A 10984-nucleotide genomic window follows, 5' to 3' on the forward strand; every position below is an offset into this window, starting at 1 on the left:
TATAATAAAAAGTATACATTAATAAAGTTATTTTTTAATTTACTTTTAAAATTAGCTCATTTGAAAATTCATTACATAATTAATAAGCTCTACATTTAGTCTCGAGTTAATTTTGAGGCAAATAACAAGTGAAGAGGAGAAAAATCTCTCAGTTCGTCAGTCGGCCATTGCATCTGATGACGTACTGGCTATTCTTGGACGCTTATTAGCAACGAATTGTATTATACTCGCAGGAATAAACATGTGCTTAGAAGTCTATGGTGTAAAGAGTGGTTTAAAAAAAGAGGATCGTATTCTCATGTAAACCTGATCTCAGAATTGAAGTTAGTACCTACAGATTGGCACTATTTAAGAATGGACGAATAAACGTATTTAAATCTATTATCATTGGTTACACCAATTATAAAAAAAAACAAGATACTGTAATGCGAGCAGCAATTTCACTGCTGTTCCTGCTCCTGATTTAATTGACGCTTTAATTTTTTAAATTTCTTTTCTGTATGTGCTTCTGGTGTTTATTTTTTTATAACACTTTCTTTATTAGCGTTTGGCTGTATTTCTTTTAGTTTTTCGATTAAACGTAAATAAGCAGCTTCTTTCTTGCTTGTATCTTGGTACTCTTTATTTTTTACATGCCAAAGGCATGGTTCGCTCTCGTAAATCTTTAAAAATTCTTCCAAAAATTTACGCGAATTTCTGTAAATTAATTTTTTTTTCTTTTGATCGTAAACGTAAAATTTTAATATTATTTTAAATATGTATCAAACTATAAATTAAACAATCGTAAACTGTAATATGATGTTAATCAAACACAAAAAACAGATTAAACATAGCGCGATTTAAAAAATTATCCAAAAAATGCAAAAAAATGCGCTGCATGACGAATTCCACTCAAAAATGTTCTGTAGACGCCAGCCTGGAAAAGGAGAGTCTATTATTGTATAAAGCATTGAAAAATATAAAAAAGTGTCAAATATTCACTGTTTCAAGCAGTAATATATGTTGATAAATTTTAACCTATAGCTTTACAATAACAATAGACGCCTCTCCCAGCTGAGTAATTAGAGATATAGTCTAAATAATGGCAATAACTTCTCCCTCTTCTAGCTGCCGCTTGTATTGTTCATTTTATTTACGACAGTGTCGGATTTCTTTAAGCACCATTTCTCTTAGTCACGTGGTGGTTAAAAATTTGTATAGAAGACTGCGTACTTCGTTTGCATTTATACTTTTGTTAGAACAGCGAAAGGGTTCAAACAACGTTGCTTTCGACTGCATCAATATGGAGCAAGCACGCTTTTTACTTTCAGACACGGATACGGAAAGAATTCTATATGATGACGAATCGTCTGAAGGTGAATCCGATATCTGTGAAACAAGAGAGGAAGACACTGATACAGAACAGGAAGAAGAGCTTGATGAGGAACAGACTATGATACCATCAACTTCTGAACAAGGTGAAAGCGCGTATTATATAGGGCGTGATTGTAATACCCGCTGGAATAAATTTCCAACATCGCAACTAGGAAAAACAAAGCAGCATGACATAATAACGCATCTTCCTGGTCCCATAGGCGATGCCGCTAAAGCAACTTCCATTATGGATTGTTGGAATTTATTTATAGGAAAGGATATTTTAGAAATGTTAGTAAAATTTAGAAACGAACAAATTAAAAAAATACAACCAAATTACGGAAGAGAAAGAGACGCAAACCTAACTGATTTAATTGAAATAAAAGCATTTATCGGAATTTTATACTTTGCAGGTTACAAAAAACTAAATCGCTGCAATTGCGATGAATTGTGGACAATGGATGGAACTGGCCTTGAAATTGTTAGAACCGTAATGAGTGAAAAAAGATTTAGATTTTTACTGTACAATTTACGATTCGACGATAAAAATTTAAGAAAGGGGCGAATTAAAAGTGACAGGTTGGCTGCGGTGAGGGATATGATGGACATATTTGTTAAATCTTGCTAGCAAAATTATTGTATATCAGAATACTGTACGATAGATGAAAAATTAGAAGGCGCCGAAAGGATATGTCCATCACCCAGCTCATCTACAACTTCAGTAGAAACAGAATAAAAGAGGAAGATGTGCATTATGTGGAAGGGCAAAAAACCGATATACAAGGTTTAAATGTAAGAAATGTAAACAATTTTTATGTTTGTCACATGTAATACCTATGTGCGAAAACTGCACCGAAGAAAACTGAATTTCTATTTATTTTTTTTTTCAATGCAAATCCTGCGTTGAAAATATCGTTACAGATTGTACCGCACTTTTCATGTTTCTATATATTTTTAATTTTTCTTCCTTTTAGACTGCATTTTTGTATTAGCAGTTATGGACGGTAATGTTTCATGTATGTACTTAAATTCTTTTCATTTTATATTTTCTGTTTCACGTAAATGATTTAAATAAATTTTGTTAACCTTTATTTAATAGGGTTGTTTATTTATATAGCACAAATTTAGTACCGCAACGCATTCATATAAGCCGTTATTCCGTGTTTTTAACTATCAAAGCAATAAAACTAAGCGAAGATAGTAAATGTAAACAAAAACGCCACACCCCTTTTCAATTAAAAAGTCTCGTAATTTTGTTGAAACCGTGTCTTCTATTACTTGTTTTGTTTGATGTCACAACTTGGTGAATTTAAAGACACTTGGCAAGATTCATCGATTTTTGTTTCATCAAGTTGTGACATCAAACAAAAAAAAATAAAAAGGCTCTTTGATTGCTTCATTTCATGCACAGAAAACATTTATATCTATACTACCAACAAAGAATTTTGATAGATTGAATAATATTTTAAGCGATGTCAAGTTTTATATTAGATAATCGAGTTAAGCCTAACACACGACTATATCATATTCAAAATTAAAAATAAAATTCATGTGTAGAAATATAAAGAAAATATCTGTTAAATTTTAAATACGACATTCATATGAGTAAAACAAAATAATAACTTTGTCAATTGGTCGATTTACAAGTCAGAAAGAAGCATTTGAAAATAGGGTCATAAAACAATCAACGTTTATTGACTTTCGCGATAGGGGGTATAGCGAGGTATATTGACAAATTTTTTCGCAGTAGTACGAAATTTTTACTGACTTCACTCGAAAGTGTCATATTTCTTCCGCATTTACAAACAAACCCGATGGCGATCGGTGAAACTTGAGAGAAATTACGGCGAGTTGAAATTTGATATGTTTATTTTTTGCGTTTTACGTGTCAAATTGCATTAAATTCGACACAAATAAAGCATTTGTGTCAATAAGAAAATATTTTACACCGTTTAAAAGTAGAAAAAATAAAGAAAACAAAGATGTAATAATTTTTGAAGCGAAGCCAAAAATTTTACAATTTAAAGATAAAAAATGGATTCTGTCAGACGCTGCGCGACAAAGAGGGGGGGAGTAGAATAATCACGCGACTATAGCAGTGTTATATATTACCTTCAATTACAGCTGCAAACTTTAACACATGAAGCATGTGAGAAAATATTATTGTATCGATTATTACATTTTTATGAATACACCTGAGACTCGTGACAATATATATTAACCTACTTTAAGTGTCAATATTTTATTTAGAATCATTTTAAACGTTATTATTACATCAAATTATAAAATGGAATGTTCCAAGTATAAGAGTAAGAGGGAGGAGACAGAAGCCATGCGTGGGAAAAAAATGTGTTTCTATCTAAATTATAATAAAATTTACTTATATTTACGAGAAATATCGACAATTTTCTTCCGGAAAAATGTATCTTGATAAAATTAATTATCTATATGAATGAAACTTTCAATAATACATTAGTTACAATGACTGACGTTCCTTTCTTACCCTTTCTGTACTATGTCTTGTGTATTGAACATAGTTTCCTAGATTATAGCATAATAATGTGTAAAAAAACGGAAAATTCTGTTAATTTATAAACGCAGATACTATCACATAACAAGCGTACTCTATCCTCTGTATATTTAAAGTCAGTTATTCGCGATTGAATTTTTCTAAATAAACCCGTTTAATCCGTAATTTATTTGACAGAAAGAAATTGTTTATGGCCGTATTTCATATATCTAATATTTTACTCGTGATATTACTTCTAATATCGGAAAAAATATACATTTCTAATATGGACATGCATCAATATTTTTATTTCTGAATATTATATTTTGATACTTTTATCTTTCTTCACTAAGAACAAAGTACTTTTATTTAAAAAAATTAACTTTTTACCAACATAAAACAGTCGAAGTGGGAACCAGGCTGAAAATGACAATGAGTATATGAGCTGTGTTCGAGGGATGTCATCTTATTCGTCCCATCTTTGATATAATTCGTTTTTTCTGTATTTACACTCAATTTACGTAAAAATTATTCTATTGTCCTGTTTATAATTAATAGCTTGTCTTTGTTTCAGTTTACTAAATGGAATTTCACAGTAAAATATTCGGAAACTAAATTATAAAAGCCAAACAAATTAAATAGCTTAATTTTTACAATATCCACTTAAAATGGATAAAAGCATTATTACATATTTATTATTTATTCGTGCATATCGACTTCTTTCGAAGAAATAATCATTTATTGTAGAGTTTTTATAAGCTGAAAATTATTCTGTCGTCTTTGATGAAAGTTGTTACAGTTTACTAATTTTTACAGAAACATTAAATTTTAAACGATGACATTAGTTAAAATTTATTAATTTGTACACAAATATTAAACTGTAGACATATTTCTTCGTATTTCTTGGTGATCACGTGACCGAAAGCTATTTTTATCTTGGCGGGAATTTTCCCACAGTGATCTTTGTCGTATCTAATTTGCATATTAGTGATAGTACATTACTAATCTTTATTAAACAGACCTAGACATTTTATATTATTTAAATTTGACTGGATTAGTAAAATAATGATATAAAATTTTTAGTATTTTTCAGGAAAATTTCAATCCAGGTGACGTAAGAGTCATCCATGGTTTGCGGGAGAATTTTTTATATCTAATTTGCATAATTATAATGGAAAATTATTAATCTTTATTAAACAGATTTATTTATTATGTATTAAAGAAAAGAAAGAAAAGTTGGAAAATAATTTATTTTTGACAATTAGCGTGAACTGATCTTTGTTTGGATATAAATGAAGGCATGTATTATAGGTGTACTAATTTATTTGTGCATATAATTATCTAGTTTTAATTCTCGAAACATTTACTGTTTTTAGTGTTTATAAGCGTGTTATTTAGACATGACTAGCAATTTAGTGCTAAAACGTAGAACTACGTCAAAGAAGAATACAAAGTTCAATTAGCAAGTAGTCCCTTTATTAGCAAATTAATTTGTTGGTAGATTTTTTTACATTTAAAGTGTAATTAGATGAAACTAAACGGATGTGAACATAGAAAGTTGAATATAGCAAGACTGATAGATAAAACTATTATTACGTATTACTCGATCAGAAAATGTTCGAAAAATTATACTTGAAGAATTTTGTTTTGATAATTATGGCCTAGGGTTTATATCGAAAATATTTTTCAGTGATATTTGTAATCACAGTTACAAATTATGTAAAATTTAACTTGATATAATAATACAACATTCGAATAGTAATGGCGCTTAAATATTTATAGGATTAATTGAAGTTTTCGAATTTTGTTTGACAAAACTGAGGAAGGCAATGGTATCGACAGTTGTATAATGAACTGAATTTAAGTAAATTACATGACTGTATGTTTCGATGTAGTTTTTTATAATATTACGATATACAAACTTTTGATTTTGTAAATTGTATTATACTAAAAAGTAAAGTTTTTTATGATATTTTCCTTATTAATAATGTATTTATAATGTTTCTGAACTAAATAATACTTATTAAATTAAAATCCAAGCTTTACAAATTACTATGAATATTAGAGAAGACCGTTTTACTATAAACTACTACGTCTTACTACAGCTTACTCTAATGTTGATTTTACAAAAAGTAGGTCAGAGAAGGACCGTTAGACTAATGACGTAGGCTGTTTACTTTTTCGGGTTGCATCGGTGCTCTCCCGATAGCGTCATTTACAGAAGTCACACCTACTTTTTTCTGACGCGAGCCAATTAGGAATATTGATATTTTTAATTCACATTCCGAGTCCCATCCTGACACTAATTACTCAAGTGGTACAATCCAGATCGTATATTCTGTCTGTTACCCACGTCAGAGCTTTAGATATTTGGTTATTCGCCTATACCACATTTGTAACTGCATTTTTAATAGAATGTGCATTAGCCCATCAATTGACACAGCATAATTTCCAAGTAGGTTGAATATTTTAAAGTTTTTGAAAAGTTGAATATTCTCTAATCTATATTAACCTATATTTATCACTATTTTGCAGAAATGTGTGTCATCTCCAAGTGAAACCAAAGAAAAGTGGGCTGAATAATCACAGTAATTCTAATGTAACACTAATTAAAGTAAGTTGAAGAATTAATGCAGGTTTTCACACGAGTGGCATCTGTCCACACTTGAATGGCATCCAAATTATAACTTGTAAGGTTATGTGTAGACACAACTGACCTGTCTTCCTGGTCAGCGATATAGCAACAAAGTGTTTCAAGTATTTGTCATCTCTGTACTGTACAAATAGTATAAACATTAACTCTCTTTGCAGAGCTTATTTTAACAAAAGCAGCATGCAGGTTCATAAAATATATCGACGAAATACTTCATTATTATAATTTACATTAAAACAGTTACGAAAATAACGTTTTAAAATAATGATATGTAAACAAATTTCACTATATTATAAACAATAACGATTGTTCTAAAAACCTTGGTCAATACATGCGGCTCTACACGAATGTCGCGTCATTCTTATCTGTTATAATAATTAATGCTATTAAATTTGCACTCTGTTGCTACAGCATACAACAGAAATGAATGTCTTACAACTTTATCTTATTCTAAAATTAAGTAAATTGTGTTTCAGGTAAGTACTAACAATTTAGTATAATCGAATTTAATTATTTAAAATATAATAAACATTTATATTCGAATTATTCTGAAACCTAGATCAATATATAAAGAAATTCGAACTTGACCCTTTCTGTTGATAAATTATTAATAAAATAAATTCACTTTTTAATTCATTTAAATTTTTTAAATAATTAAAACTAATTGTAAGAGTATATTAAAAGTAATTTGAGAATAGAATAAAAATTATTATCTATTCATGTCCATTCTCTCGAACACACAAACAATTGCTATTTTGCGTATAGAACAAAGAAATTGAAACGAATTCTTAACTTTTAAATAGTAAATCAAGTTTCAGAAACAGTTTTCTTTCTTGGTTTCTTCTTACAGTAGCTAAGTTAATAACACAACTGAACACTGGTCGAGGTTTTGAGACTGGTCTTCAGGTTCGTCCGCTCGGATTGGTTTGGTTTATTTGATTACGGCAACGGGACACGTGGTCCATATGGCGAGAGTATGGTTCCCCGGAGGACTTTCATAAAAATCGGCTCCTATTTTGATGTTACCAACGTGAAGAAAAATTCGGAAAACTCTGCGTGTCCAGCCCGTTGGCCAGGCTCGAACACTCGAGTAACTACTAGTGTTCGGTGGTTTTCTCCACTCGGCGCTGGTGGGCTTGGCTACTTGGTGCTTACTGAGTTGTTTTCTGTCAAACACTAAATAGGAACCAGTTTGCAATAGAAGGCTAACTGGGTGGCACTTTTGCAGGTAGTTTGTGTTGTGCAACCTTATCCCATAAATTCAATCCACAACAAATGAGCAATCTGTCAATGAAGGTAGTTGTAAAGTATCTTATTTTGGCAGTTCGTTCATGTATTGCGTAGCCGTACAACATATTCGAATTATAAGGATCATAAAATTGCTCTTCTACGGATCCATGTTATAAATAAACATTTTTATAATTTTATATAAATTAGTTGTATAAATCAAAATCAAAAAGGTCCATATTAATTCTATGTATGGAAATTGAAAGAAATTACAAATGTATTTTCATTTTCAGTGTAGAATTTGATAGGATCTGGCACTATGTAATACCCGATGATTATGATAAATATGATCCTCCTCGTGTTGAAGGTAAGAATGTTATGTACTAAATATCTTTGTAAATAACTTCATTAACTATTCAATTTTTCCCAATTTTAACCAGGAAAACCTGGTACTGTTTATTTAAATCTCGAGATATTCGACATCGATGATATAACGGAAACAACAATGGTATGAGATGGATAATAGCTTTAACGTACAAAATTCTATACATTTGTGAAAAATCTCATGCCATATCTTTCAGGATTTCCGATTGCACATGTTTCAAACAGAAAAATGGAAGGATCCCAGACTTAGAGTGGAAATGTTGAACATAACAGATCGTAAAGTACTTCCTCCGAAAGCTGTAAAATCTATCTGGACACCAGATTTGGTTTATGAAATAGCAAATGGGGGCAACTTTTCCAGTTTTCGATTCCGAATACAGCAATCTCAATATATCAAGACAATACTATTGAAAAGCTAACTAGGTATGATTTTTAACTTTAATCTTAGTGAAGATATTGTGATTATTATTTTTGAAATTCATCTATATGTATTCTATATACAGTCAATATATTTCACTAGGAACCTTCCAAATTTCGCATTAAATTTAACGAATTAAGTGTTAATAGATAAAGTAGGCCTTCAGATATGCCGTAAGGTTTTCGTGATCTCATCCAATGATACGTTCCACAGATATTGGATATTAAAATTATGAAATTTCTCTATTATTATGTATAGGAAACACTTTGAAACAATTCGATATCAGGATCATCAGCGTAACATGTTCGTATGGGAAGGAGTATGCTGCCCTGATATAACGTCCGCAAGAAAAATTCTTACTTTATCACACGGATATCGGGGAGGGGTTCGCTAATAAATACAGTCAAACCTGTTTTTATGCGCTCTTTTTATGTGCGATTTTTATTTGTGCGATTTTTTTTATGCGAATTTTTAATTTGTGCGGTATAGTTGGCGACTAGTCTCGTGCGATTCGTCATGTCTCACGTTGACTTATTATAGCTAAATAAACTTATTATAGCATAAATGCAGTTATTATAGTAATATTATTGCATGAATATGCGAAAAATGAAATAATTTACTTTTTAAGTCAACAAAACACCACCTGGACAAAAATATGTAAAACAGACGATAGACCAGACGATGCAGTCAAGTGCTGACATCTGTTGTCAATAAATTCTATTTCGTACGGTTTTGAGTTATTTTCTATGTGAGACTTTTTTTATGCGGTCCCTGTTGACCGCATAAAAAAATTATTTTTTTAATTGTGTCGCGAAAACTATTATTTACAGCCATTCGTGAAGTTTCGTGAGATTTTTTTTAATGCGTTTTTTTTAATGCGGTCCCTATCCCCCGCATAAAAACAGGTTTGACTGTATATAAAATAATAATTATAATACAGTGAAGCCTGTGAACTACAGCGAGAGAAAAGAACATAAAAATTAGTTATTGTTTAGAGGGTACCGTTATTGGATGTTACTCTGTAATTTTATTTTTTACAGATACAGTTTTCGAGTGTCATGTCCCATGAAACTTCATTATTATCCATTTGATATTCAGCATTGTGTTTTCAAAATATGTTTCCGTAAGAACGATTTTTAGCTTATAGTTTAAACGAATAATCTTATTTAAAGTTTTTCTTAATAGTAAATTTATTAAAATGTTTACAAGAATGTTTTTCAGAATATGTATTAACTATTGTTTTCTCACAGTAACCAGTACAAATGAAAAGGCATTGTTAGAGTGGGCCGATGCTGAAGATAGTCCTTATAAAGATTATGGATCGAGTGTCATTTTAACAGAAGACATTCAACCCCTTAAGTATGAAGTAAAGATGCCGAAACCGCGCAAAGGAACTGAGATATATATTGCTGGTAAGTAAAGCTAACTATATTCAAATTCAAACGTAGATTTATATTGTTTTTCTATTAATAGGAAGTTTTAGTTACTTGGTTGTACATTTTACTTTCATTCGCCGCCTAACCGGCAATATAATTAATGTTTATGTACCGAGTAGTTTGGTAGTGGTTCTTTCGTGGTTATCATTCTGGTTGGACGTGAATGCGGTTCCTGCTCGAATCACACTCGGAGTCACGTCCATCTTGACACTAATTACTCAAGTTGTACAATCCAGATCGTACAGTCCACCCGTTAACTACGTCAAAGCTTTGGATATTTGGTTATTTTCCTGTACCTCATTTGTAACTGCTTCTTTAATAGAATATGCACTAGCCCATCAAATGAGAGAGCCTAATTCACAAGTACGTTAAAAATATTACAGTTTTTGTAAAATTGAACAGTATTAAGTATGCACTAACTTATTTTTTTATATATTTTTCAGAAAGGTGAGCCGTCTCCCATTAAATGCAGAGAAAAACAAACTGACAAGCGTAGTAATTCTAATGAGCAACTAATTAAAGTCGAAGGCAGGTGGAGATATAAACTTTCTAACACTTTGAAACCAGGAAGATCAGTGAATAGATTAGATTTTTACTCGAGATTTGTGTTTCCAATATTATTTTTTATGTTTACTTTGTCTTACTGGTGTTACTACTTGGGGCTTAGAGATAATGCAATTCGTGAAGATTAATTTTCCACATGAGAATATTTTGCTTTATGGTTCATTTGCTTCGAATTTTAGAATTTAATCTAAAAATTATTGATTACGAAATAAACATACAAATCCTGAAATTTTTGCAATTTTATTAAATGAAGCTTCAAATTCCGAGTATTGAAAGATTGGACTACTGTATATTTCCGTGTTTACGGTCTTTCTCGAAGTAAGTAAATTGTTTAAATTTAAACTGAAAAGTCAGTGATAAGTAAAAAATAAGATCTGTAATTCTGAAACTTTATATATATTAGCTCGAAGGATTTTGATAGCTCATATGAAATTCAGGAA

The 10984-nt window shown here is 30.6% G+C and overlaps 1 protein-coding gene across 1 annotated transcript; it reads left to right on the forward strand.

Moving 5' to 3' along the window:
* The first annotated feature begins 8371 nt into the window (after window positions 1–8371).
* LOC136981789 (glycine receptor subunit alpha-2-like) lies at window positions 8372–10672 on the forward strand. The gene is made up of 5 exons (XM_067278163.1): window positions 8372–8549; window positions 9585–9667; window positions 9795–9956; window positions 10018–10343; window positions 10424–10672. The coding sequence occupies exons 2-5, from the start codon at window positions 9610–9612 to the stop codon at window positions 10670–10672; spliced, it is 795 nt and encodes a 264-aa protein (XP_067134264.1). The 5' UTR covers window positions 8372–8549; window positions 9585–9609.
* The last annotated feature ends 312 nt before the right edge of the window (window positions 10673–10984 follow it).

The sequence above is a fragment of the Centruroides vittatus genome, unplaced genomic scaffold, assembly GCF_030686945.1.
Source record: "Centruroides vittatus isolate TY-2023 unplaced genomic scaffold, ASM3068694v2 contig_794, whole genome shotgun sequence".
Taxonomy (NCBI): Eukaryota; Metazoa; Arthropoda; class Arachnida; order Scorpiones; family Buthidae; genus Centruroides; species Centruroides vittatus.